This window comes from Pediculus humanus, genomic scaffold, assembly GCF_000006295.1.
Source record: "Pediculus humanus corporis 1103172107475 genomic scaffold, whole genome shotgun sequence".
NCBI classification, from domain to species: domain Eukaryota; kingdom Metazoa; phylum Arthropoda; class Insecta; order Psocodea; family Pediculidae; genus Pediculus; species Pediculus humanus.
The window spans coordinates 654,265-682,142 of record NW_002987093.1 but is presented as its reverse complement, the minus strand read 5'-3'; the positions used below and the strand labels follow the sequence as shown (position 1 = coordinate 682,142).

General features: G+C 27.4%; 5 protein-coding genes across 5 annotated transcripts; 1 reads left to right on the top strand and 4 right to left on the bottom strand.

The window, feature by feature from the left end:
• Positions 1–421: 421 nt before the first annotated feature.
• On the bottom strand, positions 422–10,693 carry Phum_PHUM127710 (leucine-rich repeat-containing protein 1, lrrc1/lap4, putative; the record flags this gene model as incomplete). The annotated part of the gene is made up of 21 exons (XM_002424313.1): positions 422–580; positions 666–766; positions 1,093–1,173; positions 1,606–1,729; positions 2,169–2,339; positions 2,447–2,682; positions 2,772–3,045; positions 3,149–3,442; positions 4,261–4,545; positions 5,059–5,463; positions 5,865–5,999; positions 6,152–6,318; positions 6,663–6,759; positions 7,231–7,398; positions 7,635–7,919; positions 8,019–8,143; positions 8,683–8,970; positions 9,064–9,490; positions 9,580–9,869; positions 9,973–10,090; positions 10,532–10,693. 21 exons carry the CDS (start codon positions 10,691–10,693, stop codon positions 422–424), a joined length of 4,392 nt encoding a protein of 1,463 aa, XP_002424358.1.
• Positions 10,694–11,238: 545 nt separating this feature from the next.
• Phum_PHUM127700 (Pyrroline-5-carboxylate reductase, putative) lies at positions 11,239–12,436 on the top strand (the record flags this gene model as incomplete). Its single annotated transcript, XM_002424312.1, has 5 exons — positions 11,239–11,320; positions 11,397–11,641; positions 11,756–11,840; positions 11,929–12,068; positions 12,152–12,436. The coding sequence occupies 5 exons, from the start codon at positions 11,239–11,241 to the stop codon at positions 12,434–12,436; spliced, it is 837 nt and encodes a 278-aa protein (XP_002424357.1).
• Positions 12,437–14,589: 2,153 nt separating this feature from the next.
• On the bottom strand, positions 14,590–17,203 carry Phum_PHUM127690 (cohesin subunit rad21, putative; the record flags this gene model as incomplete). Its single annotated transcript, XM_002424311.1, has 6 exons — positions 14,590–14,871; positions 14,947–15,485; positions 15,648–15,789; positions 15,866–16,020; positions 16,126–16,526; positions 16,581–17,203. The coding sequence occupies 6 exons, from the start codon at positions 17,201–17,203 to the stop codon at positions 14,590–14,592; spliced, it is 2,142 nt and encodes a 713-aa protein (XP_002424356.1).
• Positions 17,204–18,359: 1,156 nt separating this feature from the next.
• Phum_PHUM127680 (protein claret segregational, putative) lies at positions 18,360–22,495 on the bottom strand (the record flags this gene model as incomplete). The annotated part of the gene is made up of 14 exons (XM_002424310.1): positions 18,360–18,578; positions 18,671–18,807; positions 18,891–19,056; positions 19,135–19,281; positions 19,409–19,567; positions 19,646–19,779; positions 19,881–19,998; positions 20,100–20,309; positions 20,493–20,639; positions 20,735–20,881; positions 21,434–21,533; positions 21,628–21,862; positions 22,029–22,185; positions 22,334–22,495. The coding sequence occupies 14 exons, from the start codon at positions 22,493–22,495 to the stop codon at positions 18,360–18,362; spliced, it is 2,238 nt and encodes a 745-aa protein (XP_002424355.1).
• Positions 22,496–23,110: 615 nt separating this feature from the next.
• On the bottom strand, positions 23,111–24,216 carry Phum_PHUM127670 (nucleoside diphosphate-linked moiety X motif 8, putative; the record flags this gene model as incomplete). Its single annotated transcript, XM_002424309.1, has 4 exons — positions 23,111–23,368; positions 23,489–23,663; positions 23,797–24,022; positions 24,198–24,216. 4 exons carry the CDS (start codon positions 24,214–24,216, stop codon positions 23,111–23,113), a joined length of 678 nt encoding a protein of 225 aa, XP_002424354.1.
• Between the last annotated feature and the right edge of the window lie 3,662 nt (positions 24,217–27,878).

Sequence of the window (27,878 nt, the reverse complement as noted above, 5' to 3'; positions counted from 1 at the left end):
TGCTTTGACAATAGCAGAAAATAGTTTTTTTTAATAAAAACAAAAAGAAAGAACACAAAGAGACCTTATTGGACGGTTTAAAAAACTGAATTAAAAATTTTTTCATCTTCTTCCTCCTCCTCTTCTTCTTCTTCTTTTTCTTCTTCTCCAATTGCAAATGAATTTTAAAAATAATAATAATAATAATAATAAAATATATATATATATATAATAACCTAAAGTTTATCTGTTTTGTTTGGAATTTCAATTGATCCTTCATCGTTTTTTTCTGGTTTGTCTTCTTCTTCTTCGTCTTCGTCTTTGTCTTCGTCATCTTTCTTTTTCCTCCTACCTCCTCCTCCTCCTTTTCCACCATCCATATCCTTTACGAAATCATTCATCTCTCGTCATCATGACTTTTTTTTTTTTTTTTTTTTTTACATTAGAATAATTTTAATTTTTTACTCACCATTGTTTGTATTTCCGTTTCAATCCTTCCGGGGAAATTTTCAACAGTTTCCTTCTCTTCCTCGTCGTCATCGTTTTTTATGTGAACCATTTCCGACATTTTTTGTATTACCATTTCCGCTTGCGCCGTTTCCTGTCAGACACAAAATAATAATAATAATTTTTAAACGTATGACAATTTATTTAATTTAAAAAAATAATTTTGCTTTTGTTTTAACCTGTTCCAACGATTTCAGCCTTGCCAATCTCCAAGCAGCTCTTTTTTCAGCTCTTATTGCTCTTTGCTCATCCGCCATACTTTTATTTTTTTCATTTTCATCTTCGTTCGTGTCATTCTCATCATCATCATCATCATCATCATTTGATTTCTCCTTTTTCGTCGACGATTCCTTTTTCCTACCGACAAAAACAACATTATTATCTTTTCTTCTTGAAAAACAATAAATAATAATAATAATAATAATAATGATTTATTTCATTACTTGTCGAATTCTTTCAAACCGTTGCGTAAATTTTCGTTATTTTTATTCTTTTTTTTAACATTATTGGTGGTGGTGCCATCGTTGTCGTCTTCGTCGTCGTCGTCGTCGTCGTCATCATTGTTGTTGTTGTTCGAGGTTCGAGACCAATTTTTCAAATCTTTACGTGATAGTGATGCAATTTTTTTCTCTTCTTCTTGTTTCATTTTTTCTATTTCGTCGGCATTTAAAAAACTAAACGGCTTTTCTAAAATAATAATAATAATAATAATAATAATAAGAAGGAGAGTAAAAAAAAAAAAAAAAAAAAAAAAACAAAAAAAATTTTTTTTTTTATTACATTTTCATCATGTCATTAAAAAAAAAAAAAAAATTTTCTTTCCCGTTTGAAAACGAATAAGAGAAAGAGTAGAAAAAAAAAAAAAAAATTTAAATTCATTTTCCAATCAATTTTTTTTTGTTTGTTTAAACAAATACTTACAACAATTAATATTAAACATGATTATACCAGATTGACACTAGCAAAAGCTGACTATTAGAAAAGAAAGATAAAAAAAAAGCTAATGATAGCAATTTTATATACTAGCTCATTGATCAAAAAAGTTAGGCACAGGATCAACTTCTTAATAATAATAATAATAATAATAATGATAATGATAATAATACTATGTGTACTTACCGGGCTTCGGAGATGGCTGCTTGGCTTCGTCCATGGCTTTTTCAAAAAATTTTTTTTTATCACTCACGGATGTTTTATTCACAGGCGGTGGATTTCCAGGCGGTGGCTGCTGACCTCCCCCGATCTAATTGCAAAAATAATTCTTCATACCAAAATACTTTCTTTCTTTCTTTTTTTTTTTTTTAGCATCATCAAAACAATCGAAATAATAATAATAATAACAATAATGATAATAAAATACCAAAAAAAAAAAAAAAAAAAAAAAACAACAAATCAATTTACCTCCTAATCGAACCTAATTTTATCAATACCTAATGAGTAAGAAACAATTCTCAAATAATAATAATAATAATAATTAACGAATGATTTATTAATTAGAGAGAGAGAGAGAGAGAGAGAGAGAGAGATAGAGCCTTCATACTTACTTCTTTTACTCACTTTTTTTTTTTTTTTTTAAAAATTTAATACTAAATTTAATTACATTTTTTTTTTTTTTTTTAAACGATAGTCCTATTATTCAAATATTTTCTCTTAATTAAATAAATAATAAACAAAAATCTTACTGCTGTTTGATTTCCCAAGTCTCCCTGGGGAGCGAGAGTGTGTTTGCTCATGACTATCGTCGTCGTTTTGTGTTCGGCAGGAGAAAGTTTTGGAGATTTCGGAGGGACCAATTCAGTGGGACTCGATGGTTTGTTCACCAACATTTCGACGGCTCTCACCACGTCTAAAACCTGCTTGAATAAAAGCATATGATGGAGGAGAGTTAATGGAGTGAGTTTAAAAAAAAAAATTAAAATCCGACATTTTCATTCAAATCTCGATTGATATTTCCGTTCACCTTTTCCGGCGTTGATTTTTCACCACCGGAAATCATCAAACTGTTGTCCTCGCAATCCATAATTTCTTTATTATCGTTTTCGGCATTAACGACTTCTTCGCCGGCGTATTCCGTCATCGCAGCAGAATCTTCGTCATCTTTATCTAGACTAGAAGTGCTATGACTCAAAGAACTGGATTTCGATTCCCGATTATTACCCTCGAGCTGCAACTTCTGAACATCTGATTTTTCGAATCCTGTAAATTAATCGTACCAAAAACAATTATAAATATATATAAGTATAATTTTCTTTCAAAACATTTTTTTTTTTCCATCTTTTTCTTACCAGTGCAAACTAGCAAATGAATTTTATTGCCGGATGTCCTCAGTGCGTTCACAGCCTCTTGGTGCGTGACACCCAAAAGGGAAATATTATTGACCTCGAGCAATCTCATTCCGACTTTTAACCTTCCATCTCTTCTTGCTGCTCCTTTGGAATTTATTTTCGAAATGAAAACTCCTTCATCCGATTTATCAAGAGGATTTCCTCGATGGCCCCGTATTCCTCCTTTTATGTGCATACCCAATTTCTCATCTTCGTCTCTTATTATGGTCAATTCCTATTCATTTTTTTTTTTTTTTTTGTAAACAATAAATAGTATAGGAAAACAAATAATTTACAAAAAAAATTAATACATAAATTTTTGAAAAAAGCCAACAAACCTGAAAACCTTTAGGAAGAGGATCGTGTCTGACGGTTAATTGCAAATCATCTCCCGGCTTTAAAAGACTCATAACAACATCCTGATGACTCAGGGTAGTTATATCTTCTCCGTTCACTTTTAAAATCCTATCTCCGAATCGAATTTTTCCACAAGAGGCAGCTATACCGTCTGGCACCAAGTGAGATATAAATACTCCAGGTTCATCCACACCGAAAGGCACGCAAGAATGATCGGTCCCACCGATAATACTAAAACCCAAGGATGCGTTTCCTTGTCGCTTCAGCGTCACATCCTAAAGTTTAAACATTAAAAAAAAAAAAAAACATTTAATAAAAATATACATCTCCTCCATCTTTATCTACAAACTTTTGCAGATGGTCCTACTTTATAAAAAAATTGTCACGAGGCATGAATTAATTTATACTTTTTTTTTTTAAGACGACAAAAAAATAAATAAAATAAATTAATTAGGAAAAAAAAATCATCGAGCTAGTCTACTAAGCATCAGCATGCAACATAAATAATAAAATTACAAAAAATAAATAAACAACCGGAAATAATTCACCGGAAATGAAGAAAAATATTCCATTAAAAATTTTATATATATGTATAAAAAAATGTCGAACCACAAAAAACTACAAACGACATCTTTAATAATAATAATAACTTTAATGTTAGTTAATAATTTTTTTTTCGGCAAATTTACTTTCCATCACCCAAACTCTATCACCAATACACACCGAAAACTCTTTTTTTTTTTTTTAATTCTAAACCTCAACCTTTGACCTCAATTAATTTTTAAAGGTTTCATTTAACAAATCATTCAGGTAATTATCATTTATAAATTCAGGGATACATATGAAAAAAAAAAAAAATGCGACCGACATAAGTGGCAGGGCAAGCAAAGTAAAATAAATAATAATAATAATAATAATAATATACGCCCCTCCCCGAATGCATGCCATTTCATGATATGTATAATGCGACCTAAAATTGTACAAAAAAAAAAGCTCGGTGAGGTGCATCAAAAAAAAAAAAAAAAAGTTTTTGTTTAAATAAATGAAGAATCAACAATATTGATGATGATGATGATGATATGTATATTATTACCTCTGCCACAACGGGATAAGCCAATTTATTATCCGTGATCCGAGTGACGACGGTTTCCGTGAATGTGGACTTTGTGATTGTTTCGGTTACTCTCCCGAGGGTTGTGGGCGAAGGAGGAAACTGTATACCGTCGTCCAAATTTGGGGGTTGACGAACTGTCACAGTAACGGTAGAACCAGTCGGTTCTGCGTTTCCCGTTTTGGGTTCGGAAGATTTGGTTGAGGATTCCAGGAACCGGGCAGGAATCATGGCCTGGAACTCTTCACTCGTTATCGGTCTAGCAGCCTACATACAACGGGGGGAAGTTCAGTAACTTTCTCAATAAACAATTTACAAAAAATACATAAATAAATAAATAATAAAAACCGCATGATAATTTTTTGTTTTGTTTTGTTTTAGTCTTGTCCCTATTCGTGCATTATTTTTCCAAAAAATTCTTTTTTTAAAAAAAAAAAAAAAAAACACCCATTTTAACATGCAATAATTTTTCAAAAAAGTTTTCCAAACAACCAAACAACCTTAGACAACATTTAAACAATCATTTTTCATTTGATTTTCTGTACTTGCCTCTCAAAGAAGAAAAAACAAAAGAATTAAAATTTTAAGAAACTTTTTTTTTTTTTTTTATTCACCAGAGTAAGTCTATAAACAGAATTAGTTCACAAAATTTATAATCAATTGATTTTTCTTATATATATATATATATATATATGTTTTGATAATAATTTTCATTGATTTTTGGCAAAAAAAAAAAAAAAAAAAAAATTATTTTAATTGTGATAATTTTAAATTTAGTACCTGTATATTGTCAGTCTTCTCTTGCGTTTCCAACAAATCCGTTTTACTATTGAGTCGTCTTGGAGCGGGTTTAGGTGGTTCAACGGTGGTTCCTTGCCAATTGGTCGGACTCAAAGCACCAATTTTACCACCACCACCACCACCACCACTGTTTGATTTTTCATAATCACTTTTCATAACACTATTCGTTAGTCGGTAACTTGGTCTATTGGCCATGTAACTATTTGCGCTGTATAAACCGGTGTACGGCCTCAAAAGTCCAAACATTCTGGGTGATTTTTCATAGGGTGAAGGATTTGAAGATTGAAAAGACACATTTGGTGCTTCTTTTGATTCCTCCGCGGAAACCGGCTTCTCCACGGTTAAATCTTTCAAACTGTGCCCTTTTAAATCTACACCGTTGACCTGAAAATCCCATTAATAAATTTTATTCATCGGAGTTGAGTCGCGATTCTCCCGCGCACGGGGATTTAATTACAAAAACCCACACTTAATTACTTTTAACAAAAAAAAAAAAAAAAAAAAAATTAATAAGATAAAATAAAATTTATGGAAAAAAAAAAAAAAATCACATAATGACGACAATCAATCATAATAATAATAATAATAATAATAATAATTAAAATGATGAATACATTCAATAATATCCCTAATATGATTTACATAGTCAAAAACAACACATTCAATCAAAAGTCAACGGATGCAAAAACAAATTTTTATAAAAAAACCGGGGATATAAAAAATATGAATGCATTAAAAAATAAATAAATAATAAAATAAATATAGGTAACATATAGCATACGTACATGTACTAATTTGGCAACTTCCCTGAGAATAACGAGTGTTAAAGATCCTCCGGCTTTTCTCAATACCTCCACCGCTTCGTAATGATCCGCTCCGACTAAATCGTGACCATTGACCGACAATACTTTATCTCCAACCTAAAACAAATAAATAAATAAAAATTATTTAAAACTAGCATCATCCTGAAAAAAAAAACATCTGAAATTTTATAAAGAAAAATAGTAATAATTACAACTCAAAATAAACTCATTTAATTGCAAATAAATTTTATGAAAAAAAAATGGCAAACCTTCAAGTTAGCCAAATCAGCGGGACCACCCTCGGTCACTCTCGATATAAAAATCCCTTCGTCGTTTCCTTTAAAAGGTGTCGAACCTCGTCCTCCGGCTATGGACAATCCCAAACCCGCGTTGGTTCTTTCGATTCGTAATGTCAGAGATTCTTCTTTAACTTCAACTGTAAAAACAAACAACCTTTAATTTAAAAAATTTTTAAAAACTTTTTATGAATTTAGTTTGTAGATAACAATAAATAAAATTTTTTACTTTTTTCTACCAGGTAAACTTTTTTATTTTTTTTCTGACCCATGATTTGTCGTCCTCACAAATTAGTTATTGTTTTTTTTTTTTTTTTACCGAGTAAAAATTAAAACGCACAGAATAAAATAAAATCATATAAAAGAGTATGTTATTATTTGTACAGATCATCGCCACCTATATCGTATAGATAAGAAGACTTTATCAGTTTTAATAATAATAATAATAATAATAATAATTACTACGGCAAACGGCCAAACTAACCATTTTTATTAGGGAGTTCTAATCTTGACGAGTCTGCATTGACGCCATCTTTATCTCCTTTTATTCCCGAAAATTTCGTCTCTTTTTTTTTCATAACCTGAAAAAAAAAATTAAAATGTGTAAAAGTATAGAAAAGTGAATAATAATGTCGTTAACGAAAAAAAAAAAAAAAAAAAAAAACAAACAAAACTGTAGATATTATTAATAAACTGAAAAACAGAAATTAATAAAAAATTATAAACAGGCATAAAAAAGCAAAAAAAAAAAAGTTAAAAAACGGTGTTGGGTTAATGTGTAAAGCGAGAAAATTAATGTAAGACAATAATAATAATAATAATAATAATAATACGGAAAAACTTAATTTACAAAAAAACACATCGAGTAAATAAAAACTAAATGTTAATAAATAAATATTTAAACTGTACTAAAAAAAAAAAAAATTCCGAGGACAGGGAAAAAAAAAAAAACTCAACAAATGGCTGGTGGTGGTAGTAGTGGCCGAGGATCATTTTTCAACATGGCCCGAAAAAGAAAAAAAAATTGATGACTAATAATAATAGCCACCAACCTGTTCCATTATTGATGCAACCTTATCGCTATCGACTTGAGAACTGATCCGTTTGTTCTTCAAATGATGAGGAGTATCTCGCCTATGCAATCGGCTCTGCCTAGGCGGATCTTCGTTCCCGTTATTTTCAACTTGGAACCCAACGTGTTTTTCACCCTCCAATTCCTCCTACAAGTTATTCATTATTCCACTAGTTACACGATTTATATACAGAGGTGAGTGCGTGCATGCTATTTTTTTTTTTTAGTTAAAGTGATGTATGTATAGTTAAAAGTTGGGTTTTTCAAAAGCATTATTTAAAGATGGCCGCCGCGGATTTGTAAACAATATTTTCTTTTATATTGTTAAACCCTACTTTACTCGTGGGTTAGAATTTAATACCAAAACTCATTGAAAAAAAATACCTCGATATCGTTATCGTGAAGTTCATCCCCTCCTCCCAAACGTTCATCATCATCGTTTTCGTCATAACTTTGATCATTGAATTGATTTTCCGTTATTCTATATTCATTATTCGAATTAAACGTTGTGTAATTATCAGGGATTTTCCTGTATAATCCCTTATCATTTCCTTCCTCCTCATCTCCCGTCGTTTTCTCATCGGAGGGTTTTCCTTTTCCGCCAAATAATTTGTGCGCTTTGGCTTTTAATTCTTTCGGATGAGGAGTATTTTGCCTCACAAACAACGTCTAAAATAAAAGAAATGGTAACCTCGATTAAAACTTGCACAAATAATTTTGTTGAATTTTTTAATTCGAACGGGAAAAACAAAAAAAAGTTTGTATTACCTCTTTATTAAAATCTTCTTTATCTAAATCCAAATTGTCGGTAAATTTTACAGAAGTCGTTCTAGAAGCTTCCTTTTCTCTCCATCCTTCCTCATCGCTGTCTTCGTCCCGGCGCAAGTGAACTTCTAAAAATTTAAAAATATCATAATGCATTATTTATATTATTTTAAAAAAAATTTTATAATTAATTTTATTGTCACTTTAATTACCGATAAATATTACCATCATTAGTCAAAGCATGTCTTTAAAATTAAAATGTAATCTATGCATTTCACAAAAAAAAAAAAAAAAAAAATGAAAATTTGCACAAGGTAAAATACAATCATATATAAGCAGCAAATACTCGTGTTAAATTCAAAAAAAAAAAAAAAAAAAAAAAAAAAAGAAAACAATAAAATTACAAAACATGTATATCTGTATGAATTCATTAAAATTTAAATTATGGCACGATCAATAATCGACCTTGAGGAAAAAAAAAAAACAAAATTTGATCCTTTTTTTCTAATCAATAAAAAGTAAGTAAGTAATGCTGCTTAAAAATTTCATTTTTTTTTTTTTTTTTTTTTTGAAACTTACACTTTGCTTACATAAAATAAAAGTAAACACTTGGAAAAAACTTATTTAAAAACAAAAAAAAATATGATTTGAAAAGAATAAAACTCACCGTTGATGCGGTCCGAAGTAAAATCTAACTGAGGAAGGAGAAAGCAAGTCAAAACTTGTTCTCCTGTATCATCAGCTATATCCTCTTGAAATGTTAAAAGAGGTTGAGCTTGGTTCTCAGAGAGCCAAACCGCTTTAAGGTTTAATTTGGCAAGTGAAAAAGGAAGATATTGAAGTCGATTCCCGGAAACGTGGAGGACGTGAAGTTCTGAGCAGTTACCAACTTCGTTTGGAAGATGTGTGAGTTTGTTATCACGCAAAGATAAAACACCTAAATGCGATAAATTTCCTGCAAGGAAAAAATTTTTAAAATAAGTTTTAATAAAATAATTTTTTCCATTTTTTATTTATGTATATGTATGTACATGGACATTATACATACCTATTTCTACAGGAAGGCGTTGAAGACTGTTCCGATCAACATTAAGATTGTTAAGGTTCACTAGGTTTCCTATGGTTATAGGCAACTCTAACAGAAAATTTTCCGTCAAAATGAGTTCTTGTAAATTTAAACATTTCCCTATATTCGGATTTAAAACAGCAAGTCTATTTTGATCTACTTTCAAAATGGTCAATTTTTCCAAATCTCCTATTCCATCTGGTAAATTTTCAATAACATTTTGAGACAAGTGAAGATCTGTGAGATTTGTCAACCCTCTTATTTCCTCAGGCAAGTCTTCCAATCGATTTTCAGATATATCTAAGCAAGTAAGTTTCTTTAGCTGGCCTATTTCTGGTGGAATGTGTTGCAATTGATTATGATCCAGCCAAAGCTCTAGTAGGGCAGGTAATTTTCCAATGTGATGTGGCTAAAACATAATTATTATAAGTACCTCCATTTTTTCCATTTTAAATTAAATAACTAACCAATCCTTTAAAATTTCGAAAAAAAACCCACCAAAATTTCAATTTCATTATCTCCCAAGTCCAATCGTTCAAGTTTTGTCAGTTGAGACAGAGTATCGGGTAATGATTTAAGTAAATTTTCTCTCAATTCTAAACTTTGCAATGATGTTAAATTTCCCAAATCAGGTGGTAAAGATGTCAATGACATATCATTTAAACCCAGAGTTGTTAAATTTTTCAAATGGACAAACCCTGGAGGTAATCTTTGAATTGGATTGCTGCTAAAATCTGCTACTTGTAAGGCTTGTAAACTTTTAATATTTTCCGGTATATCTTGAATATCTATCAAAAGAAAAAATTCAATGGTCATGAATTTCAAAATCATATAAAAAATTTAATTGTTAAACACACTTAATTTATTTTTAAAAATAATGTAAAAATTTACCATTTCTCGATACATCCAATTCGACTAAATTTTCAAAATTGCCAATGTCTGGTGGTAAATTTTGAATTTCATTATCACTTAAACCCAACCTCCTAAGTCTTTGAAGGCGAAAAAAATTCTGAAAAAAAAACATAATAAGTAACTTAAGTAGATAATTACAGAAAAAAAAAAAAAAAAAAACTTTATTTGAAATACTTGTACATATGTATAAATACTTAAGTAGAATAAGTTATTACAAATGGCGCTTAAAAATCTTTTTGACAGTTTATTTTAAATTGAGATCAAAAAAATTTTACATGGAAACGAAAACGAATAAGGTTCTAGGTAATTTAACATTACGAATTTTTTAATTTTTCTCTGTATAATTATAGGAGCTTGTTAGACTACCTTAAAGTATTAAAATTATGCTATATGTTGCGCGTAAAAAAATCAAAAATTAAAAAAATTTTGAACTGGCAATTTCGGTAATTGTAAGTCGGAAAGGAGATTCATTGACATAGAATAATAATACGTACGAGTTTTTTTTGGGCGGAAACCTTTAAGAGAGAAAGTAATTTACCTTAGGAAGGTCTCGAATGTGGTTAGCATCTAATAATAATTCTTCCAAAGATCTTGAATATCTCATAACATCTTCGGGAACCGACTGTAAGAAACAGTGACGCTTATCCACATATTCAACTTGCCTATTACACCCTTTAAAAATCGGAATGCAACGAAACATGACGCCGTCACGTTATAAACACAATATTCATTATCAACATTGAAACAAAAAAGGAGAACAACATAACAATATAAACACTACTTATACTAAAAAAACTTTAAAATAATTTAACCCTAATCATGAACCACCCATCCCTAATTTTGTCATTCCTGACTCGATGGGAATTATATTACTTGACGTCATTACCTTTTTAAATAACAAAGTTGTGAATGGAAATATTTTGCAATGCCTCCTGGATATTTCCGTGTTAATTTTTTACGTCAAATATTGAGATTAGTGAACCTTATTTTTAACGACCAAAAACCTATTTATTTTATTATTTATTATGAATTCAACTGAAATTTCTTTTAATTAAATGTTCTTATTAAAACTTAAATTTTTCTCAATTAAATATTATTACCAAGGAGGCTTTAACAAAATTAATAATAACGATAATTAATGAAATTTGTTATCTACTGTACAACTACCCTTTGACTTTAAAGTCTGAGATAAAAAATTTTTTGAATTTTTTAAATAATTTTTAAATTATAAATTTTTATTTAAAAATGAATTTAGATAATAAGGTAGTAGGTTTTATTGGTGGAGGTAATATGGCAAAAGCCATAGTATCAGGTTTATTACAAAATAGTAAGTATTATAATTAAAAATGATATTTTTTTCAAGGAAATTTGATTACATTTTTTATGAAATATTTTTATTTCAGATCTAGTAAAGTCGACACAGGTTATTATTTCAAGTCCCTCTGAACTTACTTTGCAATACTGGAAAAATTTAAATATCAAGGCTGTGTTGTCTAATAGTGAAGTTATTAATAAAGCTGATATTATTATATTAGCCTTTAAACCACATCAGTTAGAATCAGCATTGAAAAATTTAGATCTGGAAGAAAGTGAGAATAAGCTATTTGTGTCTATTTTAGCAGGAATAACCAGCCAGGATATTTATGATGTAATTTATGTTTAAATTTATAAATCAATAGTTTCATTACATTGAATACAGATTTTTGATATTGGGAACACAAGTTAAAGCTTAATTATATGAATCACAATTATTATTTTTCAGAAACTCATAGCAAATTCAATTAAAAAACCTAGAGTCATACGAGTAATGCCCAATACTCCAGTCACAGTATGTGAAGGTTGTTCAGGTTAGTGTAATTAAATATACATAAAAATATATTTCTAAAATTTTTAAATCAAAATATGAAAAAGTACATTAATTTTTTTTTTTTTTAGCTATTTCTCCTCATTCGTCTGCTTTAAAAGAAGATATAAATGTTATAGAAAAAATATTTTCATCTGTGGGTATAACGGAAGTTGTAATCGAGAATTACATGTCTGCTTTGACGGGCTTAATAGGAAGCGGACCAGCATATGTGAGGATATTTTATAAACATATTTTTTTTTTTTTTTTTAAAATATTGAGTCGGTATAAAATATTTACCTTGAACTGTTATAGATTTACACATTGATAGAAGCTTTATCAGATGGTGCTGTCAAGCAAGGTGTACCAAGACAAATTGCAACATCATTTGCCGCTCAAACCGTCTTAGGCTCTGCCAAAATGGTTTTAAGTACCAAGAAACATCCGGGACAATTAAAAGATGAAGTTTGTTCTGCAGGAGGAACTACTATTCATGGTATTCATGCGTTAGAAAAATGTGGCGTGAGAGCTGCTCTTATGAATGCAGTGGAAGCAGCAGCACAAAGAGCCGATGAAATAGGAAAAAAGTCGAAAAAGTAATTTTAAACATACATTAGAATCTTGTTTGATTAGTCGATTAATTAAAATAGTGTTTATAAATGTAATATAATAGTAAGTAGTCAACAATTTAAAGATATTTAATTTATATGTTTTTGTGTGATAAGAAACTAGCAAAGTATATTATTATTATTAATTAAAATAATATTACTTAAGAATATTTGCTCTTTTGCAAAAGCTATAACTGTGATTCATACAATTTTTTGAGATATTTTTTGTAAACTGATCCAATATAATTTTACATTTCAAACAACAAAATGAATAATAAATTATTGATTACAAGAAATTATAAAAAAAAATAAAACAAAATCCGTATAATTTTAAATTAAAAAAAAAAAAAAAAAAAACTTCCATTAAACGTATTGAATAAATAATTATGAAAGGAAATTTATTCATAACAATATGAAAACTAACTTTTTCATAAAATAAAATTTAAAAAAAAAAGTTATTTAAAGTTTTCAATCGTTTTTTTTTCTTTTTCTCCTTATTAAATAAAATAAAATACTAAAATTCTTATAAAGTAAAAATAAAAAATAAAAAATTAGGTAAGTTTTATAAGACATTGATAGAATTTTTTTATCATTAATAATTTATGATGAATTGAACAAAAAAAAAAAAGAAATACGATACCTGTTGAATAAAAATTAATTTCACTTAAATTCACAAATATTTCTATCACTAAAATTCACATTTTTAACCAAAATTTAAACAAAATGACTTATAAAATCGATTAGCCACAAATTTTAAATGAATCGAATGTAATTTTTGTCCGTTACAAAAAACAAAATGGAAGACAAAATGGCGGCGAATTCCCTTCGTTGAGAGATTTCATGTAAGTTTTTAATCATTTGTGAAACGGATATAAAAAAAAAGGAATAATTCAATTATTTTATTTAAAAAAACAAAACGTTTCTATTTATATAACCTAATAAATTAAAAAAAAAAAAAATTAACTTTATATTCGACCTAAATTCTTTTTTCTTTTCACACAAAAATTAAAAACTTAAATAAACAAGATAAAATTAAATTAATGAATTATTAATTTTTTTTTTTTATTACATAATACATTATTATTATCATCATTTATATATGTATCATATACACTGTACATAAAAAAATTTTATATTAAATTTCTTTTCTTTTTTTAATTGTACTATAATATAGATAATTATCAACTTATAAATAACTTTTTTAATAATAATAATAATAATAATAAAGCCTGTCGAAGGTGACCAAAATAGTTAAAATAGTTAAATAAAAAAAATAAAAAAAATTCAAATTGAATTTTATTTTAAAAATTTAACTATTTTAATAATTTTTTTTAGTTACCTTAAAGAGGTTTTAACAAAAGATTTAAAAACTTTAACAATTTTTTTTTTTAAAATTAAATTAAAAGAATACATTTTAATTAAAGATCCATAATTATTTTTTTTTATATATATATAAAAACTTTATTTGAAATTTATTTATAAAATTAATAAAAATCATTTTTTTCTCATCGACAAATAAAATTATTTGAAAATTAAGACACTTTATTATTATTATGTTAATTATTACAGAAAACAAATAATAATTGACTAGACGCTGAAAATAAAAAAAGATCTGGCAAGAATTAAAATTATTATTATTATTAAAATAGTTTTAATAAAAAATATTAAATGTTAGTAATAGTAATTTTCTGAGAATTTAATAATCAGTATAAAAATTTTGAAAGTTTATAATAAAAATAATTATGGATCCTTACAAAAAAAAAAAAAACAATAATAATAATAATAATAATAATAAATTTATTATAAACAGAGTCTACTTAAATCTAGAAAAAAAAAAAAAAGGATAAACATTTCCTCTGTACAACTTTTCAAAAAATTAAAAAATATTTTATTTGAACACAATTTTTTTTTTTATTTTTTCAACGACAACAAATCCATTGCGTTCAAAATATTATAACGTTAATTAAACAACTTTTCACTCATAAAATGTGTTTTTTTTTTTTTACTCATCTCCCCACTCCCACCCCCCTTTTTTTAAAATTTTTAGTGCCTTTTTTTTTGTATTAGAGTTTTGCTCTTAGATTAAAAAAATAATAATGATATTTAAAACAAACTAAACTATGAAGGTTTTAGTTTTTTGTTTTTTTACAATGACGGGTTTTCAAATTTGTAACCTTTGGTTATGAATATTTCCTCAAAAGCACCTTCTTGTTCCAATTCGAGAACTTGAGTTTTCTTTAAAACAAGGAGAGTGTAAAACTTTTGAGCGACTTGTTTTTTATTATTCCTGTGCGTCATTTCGCTGAAATGTAACGTGGATTGACGAGCCAAACGAGTTTTCAATATGTGATACATGTGGGCTGCTCTTTTGTTTAAAACTCTCTCTTCGAATTGCTCGTATGTTTCATCCGTTTGTTGCTCGTCGGGCTAAAAATTAAAATTTCAAATTATTTTTAAAATCTTTCGTTATTCTTTTAATAAAATAATTGTAGCGTTACTTACAGGTCCCGCAGAATTAGGAAATTCATAATCCTCATTCCAGGGAGTCGCTTGACCTTTTTCACTTATGCAACCCGGCGTTTGAGCCGGAGGATGATGTTCGTCGTAGCCCATGTTAGCCATTGCGGGATTGTTTTGATCATATCCCATGTTTTCCATCAAAGGATTATTTTCTGGTTCTAATATAGAATTAAGTTGGTCGACGTGGAGTTGCGGTACTTCGTCTATGTGCTGCAAATGAGGTCCAGGAGTGTGGGCGACGTATGAATTTTTCCCGGGATACATTGGACTCGCAGGTGGCATTAAAGGGCTGTTGGAAGGAAGGAGTCCTGCCGGAGTTGTAGGCGGTGGATAATTCGGTGTACGCGAATGAAGAAGAGTGTCGTTTTGAATGGACATTGGAGGTTGGATTTCGGGAACGGATGTTAGAGATGGATTTAAAGAAAAATTATTATCTTGAGAAAGGGGTGTAGCCGGGGGAGCGGCTATCGGTGTTGGAGGCAAAAATTGATCTGGCAAAGGTATAGATTGTTGCATCATTTCTTGGGGTGATGAAATTTTTTTCTGCAAAAAAAAAAAAATACAATAAAATATTGATTAAAAAAAAGGATTTTTCATAAGATAAAACAAAAATAATTAATTTTTTTTATTTACCTGAACTGTTGATGAATCATCTTGATCGATTTGCTTTCTCTTCTTTGGACCTCTTTTCGAAGTGGGAGCTATATTTTCAATGTTATCACCATCTGTATCTCTTATTTGTTCTAAAGTTATTTGATCCTGCTTATCAGCTGGATCGTGATATTCATTTTCTACAGCTCTTAATGTTAAATGTCTTTGATAATTCTATTTAAAAAAAAAAAAAATAATAATTATTATTATTATTTTAAAAAATGTATTTAATTTTATATTCCCTACGTACCTTAAATAATGCTCTTGCTGGTAAATGCTGACTTGGTAAGGCAAATAATTTTTCCACACCTCCACTTTCTTTCCAGTGCATTAAACGTTTTGTTGGAGGTGCAAGATCTAATGTAGTGACAATATCACTCGTGTCCGACAATTGTGCTTTCATTTCTTCCCCGGATATATTTTTAACTTCATCAACAATTAATTTTCTTTTACGTTTTGTTTTTTGAAGTCCTTTTAGTGCAGAAGCATCAACAGGAGCTAAAGCAAAACTTTCTTCTTCGTTTTGTAAAAGTGTAGTTTGATCATTAGGGGGCAAAAGGTCTTCCTTTTCTTTTTCTGAATCATGCTGATGATGTGGGCTTGAATGTGTTTCTGCCATATCTTCTTCTGCTCTGGGTAATTCTGGCTCTTGATTGGGAAGGGGAGTAGCCGGACGAGAACCATCAGAGCTATGCCCTCCTACTGAAGGTGGTCCACCAAAATGATTATCTGCCTCGTCATCACTATCAGGAACAGAAGCAGAAGGAACTTTTTCTTGCTGATGGTCAATATTAGATTCTGGCACAGGAATATCCCCTACTATTGGTGTGTCATCAAATAAAGATAAACCTCCTTCGAATAAACCACCTCCCATTATGTCAGGACCAAGATTACCACCAAAACCATCTCCTCTAATTGGAGCATCTATTTCTAATGATCTTGTAGCTACCCCTCCAGAAGTTGACGGTTGTGGCTCTTTTTCTCTATCCAAATGTGTGATATGGTCTGGTTCACTAAAGAGTAAATGAGATTGATCAAAACTTCTATCCAACGAAGCAGCAGTTCTCAATATATCGGGTGGTTCATTGTCGAAACCCATGTCTCCAAATCCTTCATCATTTGTGACCAAACACAAATTTCCATAGTCTTCTCTCATTGTGATTTCCTCAGCTCTAGATTGATTTAAACTAAATTGGGCTTCGATATCAACATCATTTAAATCTGGAATGGTGGCATCAAAATCATGGAAAACTTCAGGCAGGGTAATGGTATTCACAGCTGCTTCTCTGTGTTCTTCAGGAAGATCAACCATTCCAGGCCTAAAGGCCATTTTAATTTTGACAAATGCCTCATTGCAATCAGCTAACAAATATTTAGCTTTTCTAGAATATATTCTCACAACTCCTAGCAATAAATGTCCAGATGTTCTCAAAGCTATTTTAACTTTGGGTTGCAAAATTCCATCGACGGAAGTTTCAATGTTAGTTTCAAAGACTTGGGCTTTGGTTAATTTTTTGTCCCAATGAGCGGCAAGCCAAATTCGAGCCAAAGGCCCTTTCTTTTGTAAAACGAAATGGGCGTAGAACATGTTGAACCGTTGTTAAGGACTATAAAAATTTCATACCAATATTGAATATTTCAATTAATAAGCAACAACATAAAATTACACTTTTATAATTAAAACGTAAAATCCGAAACTAATAAAATTCAACCGCATTTATATTAAAAAAATTATTAATAAATAAAAAAAAAAAAAAATTTAAATATTTAAAAAATTAACGTAATTTACTTTGTCAATATTAAAACACAAACAAAAACTTTCCCGCCTATTGGGGGGAGAAAAGAAGCTGTGGCTTTCCTGCCACCTTTCAAGACTTGATTTTAACACGTAATAAAAAAAAATCACATATTTATTAACCAATTAAATCCGCACTGAATAATTTTTCATTTTTTCCGTTAAATATTTTATATAAAGTGAAAAAATACTAGATATAACATTTACATCACCACTTATAATGGAGTCACGAAAACAAAATGGATGAATCTGATGTGGACACAATTTCGCTTGAAGCGCGAATCATAGAGTAAAAAAAAATGGCGGCAAAGCACGCCTATTTGTGCAGTTATTTATTCTAGTTAAATTTATATGACCAACTGTCATTACTATATATTGCTTTTATTTTTATTGTTTTAAAAATAGTTATTTTTAAGTGGTTTAATTGGAAAAATATTGAGGCCTCTATTTAACTGTACGTTACAAATGTTTTTTATTTTTAATATTAATTATGGAAATAAATTTTTAAAAAAATTGACTGTATTTAATAAAACAACACTTATTTAAATAATATAAAACGTATATTTCTTAGTACAAATAATATAACATAGTACTTTATATAATAAAATATAGAAAATGCAATAAAAGATTATGAAGAAAATATTTCAATTTCAATGAAGTAATGTACAAATTTGTTAATACTCCTTTGTCTAAATACAATTTATTTTATTACTTACTAAAAAAAAAAAAATCATTAACGCAATATCTCAAAAAAAAAATTAAATTAAAAAAATTATAAAAAGTTAATATTACATAGTTAAAATAATAAAAAAATTTTTAATTTAGTCATAATCTGAAAACTTTCATATGTGAGAGCTTTAAAAGCTTTTAAGAGCAATTGCACAAACGAGTTAATTGTAAAATCTTTGATTTTTCATTTTTTCATTTCTTACATTTAGGTGCCAATGGATTATTTGGCAATATTAGAATTCTCATATGCAATTCGTTTTTTAGTCGTTCCAATTTTTACCTTATTAACCTTTTCAGCAAATCTTAATGAGCATAAAGTTTCTTGAAGGCAACTTTCAGCAGGAGATATATTCACTAACATGAGAGTTTTACTCGATCCACCGAGAGCTGGCTGTAGCAAATGAGTTAGTTTTGAATTTCTGTAGGGAATATGTTCTTGCTGAAAATACAAACGAAAAATATAAATTATTTTTCATATAATAACGATTCAAATTAAATATTTACTTATATAATTTTTAAAATCATCATTACCTTTTGTAACAATCCTAAAATAACATTTCCTAATTCTGAAAGTGATTTATTTATATTTTTCATTTCCCTAAATCTCGGATCTGACATGGGTTCATTTAATCTTTCCGAACCAGCTAAATCAACTAGATACAATGATCCTGAAATATAAGCACATTAAAATTTTGTACCAAATCATTTTATATATATTTAATGATAAAAAAAAATACAATCATTTATTTACCATAACATTTTTCTCCCTTATTTTGATGAGTTCCAGTAACTTTGATTCTAGTAACAGAATGAGAACGGCTTGATCGTTCGTTGCAACTTGTATATGCTACAGCTCTATTTTGGTGAGCCAGTATATACAATCGATCTAAATCTTCGTAAGAATTGACTTCCATTATCTTTAAAAAATAAAAGTAGAGATGAAGGTATTAAATAAAAATTGGATTTTAAAATTTTACAAAAAATTTATATCTTACAGTGAGGCCAGGAATTGTTATTTCATTTGTTTTCCCATCAATTTGCATGATTTTCAACGAAGAACCTTCTTTGTCATTTCTCAAAAGATCCCTTATTATTTCATTGTAGATTTCGAGAAAACTCACTTCCACAGTGTATTTCCAACCCTATAATTAATAATAATACAACATTAAAGTGAATTCCTCAAAAAAATTTTATTTGTTAGGGTTGATGTTTAACATCAAACTCAAAAAAAAAAAAAAACAGATTTTTTTATTAATTTTAACAACTTACTATTAATTCAAGTTCTTTTAATGATTTAAAAATGTGATCCACTGTTCTTGGTATCATTCCTCTTTTGAGGTCTTCATTTTCTCCTTCCATTGTATACGTCTTTCCTGAACCAGTTTGCCCGTATGCAAATACACAAACATTGTATCCATCGAGAGCAGACTAATCGAATAATAATATTATGATTTACAAGAGTGTAAATTTAAAAGAAAACATGATTTTTCATTGTGAATGCTTTACCTGAACAAGTTGAGAAAGTTCAACAAAGATATCTTCTTGAGATGATCCAGGATTAAAAACTTTATCAAAGCTAAATTCATGTTTGACAAACTTTGGTCTCGAAACTACACTAGTGGTGCTGTTAGTAAATGGATCTGAATAAAATAAAATTAATTTCGAATATTATATGTTTAGGCAACAATAATATTACTTAACAAAGCATTGTATTTTTTTTTTTTTTTAATGAATTTAATACCTGATTTTGAAATTTCCAAACTTCCTTCATCTGGGAAATTAATTGTGCAAAGTGGAATTGAATTATCCCTTTCCGCTGGAATCGGAGGTCTTACACGACAAAAAACTCTGATATTACCCTAAAATGTTTTTTTTTGTTTACAAAATATTTAACTTAATGTTTTCATTTTTAAATGTTTCAGTACATTAATTTATAGTAAATATATTTATATAACATTACCTTAAGATCTTGAACGGTATTGTGCAATTGTCGGCGAAGTTTTTCATTTTCGCATAATTTTTTTTTTAATTCGTCACAAGTTTCAGATAATGAAATACCATTAGCTGTTTTCTCAGTTAATTCTGTTGAAATTCTATTGACTTTATCTTCTAGTAAACTATTTTGCAACTTGTTCGATGAAATTTCTTTTTCCAATTCAAATATTTTGTTCTAAAAAAATAATAATTAATAATTAAAATTTTTTTTTTTTTTGAATACAATCAACTGCAAATAAATTATAAACACACATAATTAATTAATACATGGCAATGATTTTTGCAATCAATTGATTAATACGATAACAAGAAAAACATTAAAACATGAAACAAGCTGTAAACATAATCAAATACTAACCCTGGCCTTCAATAATTCGTCATTTACTGTATCAAGATTTGAAGTCTTATATTTGATTTCTCTTTCTGAAATATCAACTTTGTTTTGCAAATTTGCAATTAAGTCATCTTTTTCTCTTATTAACTGCCTTAAGTCATTTATTTCTTGCTAAAAGTAAAATTGTATTTAATTCGAAAACATTTATTTTTACTTTTTAACTCATAATTGAAATGACTAAAATCAAGTTGCTTTGAATAACTTACTCGATTTCGAGTTAAAGTATTATCCAAATCTTCAATTTGATTTTTCTGTCTCTTAGTTTTAAATTCTAAATCTTCGACTTTACATTGCAACTCTGATAGTTTAGAAGTTTTGGTTAACAAATCTTCTCTGAGATTTGTTAGATCTGTCTGTTAGTAATAAAAATAAATTGTATTATAAAAAAACAATACCTATTTATAGTTTACTTTTTGTTCAGACAAATTAGGCAAAAGAAAAAGAATTTAAAATATTTTGGAAGAAAAAAAAAAAAAAAAAACATAAAACATAAAAAAAGTTGATAACATAATAAAATATACGAATAAACATTAAATCTGTAAAAAAATTTTTTTCCATTTAAAATTATGATTAAACATTTAATAATAATATTTAAACAATAATAAGTAATGTACTTAGCAATTCTGTTTGAAATTATATCAAAGTAAAAACTGAATAACACACAACATACATTTACATGTATTATCGATACACTCGAAACAAAAATTTTTATAAAGGTAAAAACAATAATAAATTGTTTTATATTATAGTTAATAAACATTTAAAATTGCTTTCAACTTTTTACTATTTTTGAGAAAATATATTAATCATGGCAGAGAATTTTTGAAGAATTTTAAAACAATTACTGACTGTGTTAAAAATATATAAAAATGCCACACTTATTTTAAAATCAAACATTATTTTACCTTTAACGATGAAACTTCTCTATCCTTTTGTACAATTAAATTTTCAAGTTTATCAATTTTTTCAACAAATTCTTTTGAATCATGGAATAATTTATCATAACTTTCTGTTTTAGACCTAAAATTAATAAAACATCATTTTTAAAAAAAATTGTTTTTAACTTGAAAGGGAATTTATCGAATAATTTTATTATTACTTTAAGTCATTCTCAATAGTTAGTTTCTGCTTCTTTATTTCTTGTAGTTCAGAAACTAGTAATGATTTTTCAGATTCAAGTACAGAGTTATTATGTTTTTCTTCTTCAAATTTTTCCATAACATCATTATACTGTATTTCATATTCACTGCATTTATTTCTTAAATCTACAACCCACTCTTCACATTCTGATATTCTTAATTTCAATTCCCAACTTTTAGCTTTGTAAGGAAAGCCTAAAACGTTTAAATCAAAATTTAATTTTATAAGCTTTATCGATTCTTACGATTTAATTCTTTGTAGATGATTTTGTTAAATATAATTTAAATTACTGTTTTAGTATGTTTATTAGTATTATAGTATTAAAAGTAAAATTAAATTAAAATATAAACATTGCTGTACCTGTTTTTGGGACTGCTTTTGGCTGCTTTGATGCTGGACCTTCACTACCTTCACCACCAGCAGCAGTTCTTTTGACTGCACAAGATGTATTTTTTAATGACACTCCTGTTTTGCATCTTGTGATACCGACAGAACTTTTAGCAATATTTGGGACACTCTTGGATGAACTAATTTTTACTTAATTTAAAAAAAAAAAAAAAGAGAAAAAGATTGAATTTTAGATAATGGTACTCTTGAATTACAAAGTAAGCAAATTTATTGAATTAATATTTCTTACAGTTAGTAGTAATTTTTGGTTTTGTAACTTCCTTATTTTCAGAATAATTATTTGCCTTTTCGCCTAAATAATTTGTGGTAGTTACCGCACTAGGAGCTAATTTTGGCCTCGATGGTATAATATTTTCTTTCTTTGATTTTGGCATAGGAATTTTAGATCCTGAATTGGTTAAAAAATGTCCAGGATCCATTACTGAAAAATAACTGGGAGATTTGTAACTGTACAAGAAAAAATTTTATATATAGTAACGATATGCACATAAAACAAGATTATACCTATTATTTCACAACAAAAAAAAAAAACAAAATTTTAAAATTATAAAGTAAAAACATGACTCACTTTGATAAAATATCTATCCAGCTTGTGAAACAAAAATCTATTATAAATAATTTCTAATAATAAATTAAAGCGTTGTAAAATCACAATAACAAACAAGCAAGCTAAAAACTGGCGGTTTTTAGAAGGGAGGGCAGAACAAAGGAATTTAACGAATTTTTAACAGTGCATCCAACAGTTAATTTATAGTTGGCTATATCACTAAAAAATGGATTGGCTAATAAATTGTGATTTTTAATAATTAAATACTCAATATAATAATTAAAAATTTTTGTTATTGGTTTTTACAGTATTTTAATTTTTTAACCTTGATAATAGAAAATTCATTAATTAAAAAAACTAAAAAACAAGTTAATACAACGTATTATGTTTTAAATGTAAAAATAATATGTGACCGAAATAATCGGTCATATGTGATAAAAACTTTCCCAATAAAATATGACTTTTTGTTATGAAACAAAAATCATCATTATCTTTTATTTAATTTTTTTATCCCTAAAATTTTAGAGAAACCAGACTCATATTTTATATTTTTTTTATAAACATCAGGAACTAATGCTGATAATATCATATGTGTTATCACAGCTGTTAAGCCCCAAATTCTTTTCGTAGTTCCTAAATACACTGGAGTTTTATACACATGTGTTTTACCCCAACGAAACTGTGTTGTACGAAAATTTTTTGAATCACATAATTCCTTCAGGGTAGCTGTAAAAATCACAGAAACCTAAAAAATAATTTTAAATCTTTTTATGCAAGGTATTTTAATTTTAATAATAATAATAACCATGAGTCAAATAAAACTAAAATTTTATCAATACAAATTATAATTTTAGCGATTACTAACTTCATTTGAATTTATTTGTAAGCTAACAAGATTTAAGTCTTTAACGAAACCCAAATATGGTGTAATTACTAAATGTCTTCTATATATTTGTGGTCCTCGTTCCCATATATCAACAGTTTGTGGTGGTAAGCCAATTTCTTCATATGTTTCTCTTAAAGCTGTTTCTTTTAAAGATCTAAAAAAAAGTAATATTGTAATATTATTAATTAGGACATTCCATCATATTTTTTTTATTATTAAGATAAAAAATTGCCATTACAAATTTGCATACGAAATGAATTTTTACTAAATGTATTAAAGTTACCAACCCATCAGATTCTTCCCTAATGCCACCAGGAAACGCAACTTCACCTCCATTCAAATTTAGACTTAAAGCCCTGACTATATATAATAATGATAATTCATTATTAATTACACACATAGGAACTAAAACTGCTGCTTCTCTTTTACTACCTTTTATTCCCTTATTTATGGGATCAGATTTTCTTAATAAATTGATACAATTATTTTTGTTTAAATCAGATAATACATTATCTACCGAAAAAGAAGAGTTAAAAAATTTTTGGCAAAAACATGTATTTACGTAGTTTATTTTAATAGATGACTTTAAGAACATTATTTAAATAATTAAATTTTTAAAAAATTATTACAGCCACTATAATAGTTTTAATATTTTAAGTTTATTTAACATACATTAGTTATTTTTTACAACTGTCATTAAATTCCATTTGCAAATATTAATAATATGTAAGTCACAAAATATTTTTACGCATTGCGTGACCTTCAACTTTGCAGAGTTGGACAAAAGAGTCAAGGAATTGAGAGGATAAAATCAAAAATACAAAATACCGTCTAATGGTACTTTTAAATAAGATATAACTAATTTAGCCATAATATATATTTTATTTAACAAAAAAAAAAAAAAAAGAAAAAGGTTAAAATTTTTAATTTTACAAAATGAAATATGAATATACTAGACTATGTAAAAACTGCTTTCCTTTGAAAAAAAAAAAACGTTGTTGGCAACATTGTAAGATGGCAGCACTGTTGACCTGAATTTGTAATACGTTGTGTTTCACAAGTTCGCCATCCATGTTACAGTTAGGAAAGTAGCTTGTTTTGTGTAAAGGACGCCTTGATGATCCGCCATTATGTAGAATAGTTATGTGCGTGGAAAGTTAATAAAATTACTGTGTATTATTTCAGTGTTATATTTTTTTGTTTAATTTTTTTATTAAATAATTTTGTGTAAAAATGTGTTTGAAGTGAATATATAGTGTTTACAGAAATGTAAAAAAAAGCGTCGCAGATGAAGTGTTCACAGCAAGATGGTTAGGGAGACTCGCCATCTTTGGGTTGGGAATTTACCGGAAAATATCCGGGAAGACAGAATACGAGAACACTTTAAACGGTATGATTTTCACATTATATTTATATAAATACTTTATATATATATATACATATAAATAATTCTTAAAAATTTACTTACCACTCCCTGTAGTATTAAATGTTGAGACACGCAGGCTTAAAATTAAGCTATATGTAATAACGTACGCTTGGTGTTACATTATAATATGTATGCTCATACAGGCATATAAATTTTTCTTTCTGGTAATCAATTTTATAAATTTACAGAGCCCAAAAAAAAAAAAAAAATTATTATTAATTTACAAAACAAGTATTTTATATTATATTATATTAAATAGCCCGATTATTATTTTAAATTATTTAACGATGCTTGCATGAATAATATTAAATTTAAATAAAAAAAATAGAAACTCTTTAGTATTGCCGTACCTTTTTTTTTCTCTCTCTCTCTCTCCCCAAAACTATGTGTAGATAATTGAAGAAAGACCCTTTGAATTATTATATTTTATGGTGAAAGTTGCATTGGTATAGTTAAACCTAATACTAGCTTGTAAGTCTAAAAAAAAAAAAAAATGGATTGAATGTTGAATATAAACGGCCTCCTTTTTTTTTTTTTTTAATTCAATTTAAATTTTTTTATTCAGTAAATAAAAAAAGAGTATTATTATCTTATAAAAAATAACTTATCAGTACATTCTGTAAATTTTTTTTTTTTTAAATAAGTTTCTTGACTTAAAGACCTATGAACTTGCAACTAAATTAGACTGCATCAATACTTTAAAAAGTGTAAATGTAGAAAAACTTTTACATTGACATAACAAGTATTAGGGTTACATGATTTATATATATATATTAAAACGAAAAAAATTAATAACAATTTTAATAAGAAAATAATAATAATAATAATAATAATAATGTTTTTTTTCTTCTTCACACATTTAATCTTGAGACGTAATTTTTTTTTTTTTTTACATTAAAATGATAAAGTATCGATTTTTCTAGATAAAATGTATAGTTTTATGTTGAAGAAAAAGTTCAAAAAGTGATAATTTTCTTATATATATATATGTGTACTGTAAATCATTTTGAATTTGGTATAATAAAATAGACTTGAGATAAATATTAATTTTGAAAAAATTTTCTTTTCTGTATTAATTTGGGATTGACATATATATATTTTATATTATTTAAATTCTGATTGTGAAAATAATGTTCGATTGTAGAAAATAAAATCCACGTTGTAATAAAAGTCATTTTTAAAAGTTTAACAATATTTTTTCTTTTTTTTTTTTTTCAACAAGTAAAATTGTATGTTAAACTAATTATTGACGTTTTCTCTCGATGCAATAATAGCTTTTAAAAAAAAAAAATCACAATAATTAAGTACATCGACCTTATGAAAAAAAATTAGAGATCTTTTTGTCGAAACAGTGAAATTTCGATTTAAAAAAATATAAAAAAAAAATGTAAAAAAGAAAAGAAAAGAGAGAAAAGAAAAAAATAACGAGTCGAAATAGTAAAAGCAAGGAGTCCTGGTTTCGACACTGACGTTGGAGGCCTGGTTAAGTTGGTGTATTTATTTTTATTATTCCAAGCAGAGACTGTACAAACATCCTGGTTTTGATGACGTGATGCAATCGACAGAGTTGCCAAGTTTATTTCTTTTTTTTTCGATTATCATCTGGCTGGCAGACGTTTGTGATTATATTCCGACTACATTTTATTTTTATTTAACGAATAGGACACATACATACACATATATATATATAAATTCACAATTTAATATGTGGCAAAACTTATTTATTTAAATAAGTTATTTATTTATTTTTTAAAAAAAAAAAGAGAGAGAGAAATATAGCATTTTTTTTTTTACTAATATTAAATGAATATCAAATACTCGAGAGATATTATTAGTCTCTTGTTTTTAATAAATTTTTTTGAGGCTTTTTATTTTAAATAAATGATAAACAATTTTAATTTTAATTATTAATGAAAAAATTTTATTTTATTCAAAAAAAAAAAAAAAAAAAAAAAATCGGTGCATTATTTGAAAGCGGTTAATATTCATATTGGCGTGATTTTTTCTTTTATTAAATAAAAATTTATGTTTAGTTTTTTTTTTTTTTTCTAAAGCATTATTTATTGGCATCGAAAAGGTAATTTTATTTTTAGATACCAAGCTGTGCTTTAGTTGTTTCACGTAGGCAATTATTTAGAAACGAAAATTTGTATAGATATATATATATGTATATACAAGGGAAGGTATATTTTGCGGTTTCTATTGATTGTTCGTTCGTTTTTTTTTTTTTTTTTTTTTGTCTATTCTTTTCTTTTTTTTCCTTTTTCATTTCTTTCTTTTTTTAATCCTTTATTCCCGGCCAAGTTTTTTTTTTTTTTTTTTTTTTTTTTTTTATTGTGAACAACAAACGCATTATACGAAGTAAAAAAAGAAGAAAGAATTAGAATCATTAAAAGCAGATTTTAAATGGTTATAAATTTGACAACGTCGCTCAAAAAAAGGCAACGTTTACTTTGCTATGTGGAACCCTCAAGTTTTTTTTTTTCTTTCTCTCTCTCTGTCTCTCTCTCTCTCCTTTTTTAAATTATAATCCCCGAAAAAAAAAAAAGGAAAGGAAAAAAAAAATTTCCCCTATTTTTAATCCATAGAATGGTAAGGGCTGCTCGGATGTCTGTAATAAGGGACTTTAAGGTTCCCCTATGTTTAACTTTTGCGAAGAGCGTGTTTATTTATAAACGGGCGTAACTAGTACGAAACGATAGTTTGAGGAAAAAGCAATGTAAGATGAATTTTAATTTCTGTATTTAACCAAATGTAAATTTTATATATTTAAGTTTCCGAGTTTTTGGTTCGCTGCAGGCGATCGATTGCGTGACGTACCTATAAAAAAGGAGAGAGAGAGAGAAAGAGAGAGAAAAAAAAACAGGTCGGCTTCCAAAACTAGTTTTTTTTTTTTTCTTTTTTTTTTTGCTTCGTTTTTTTTTTTTTTTTTTTTTTTTTTGG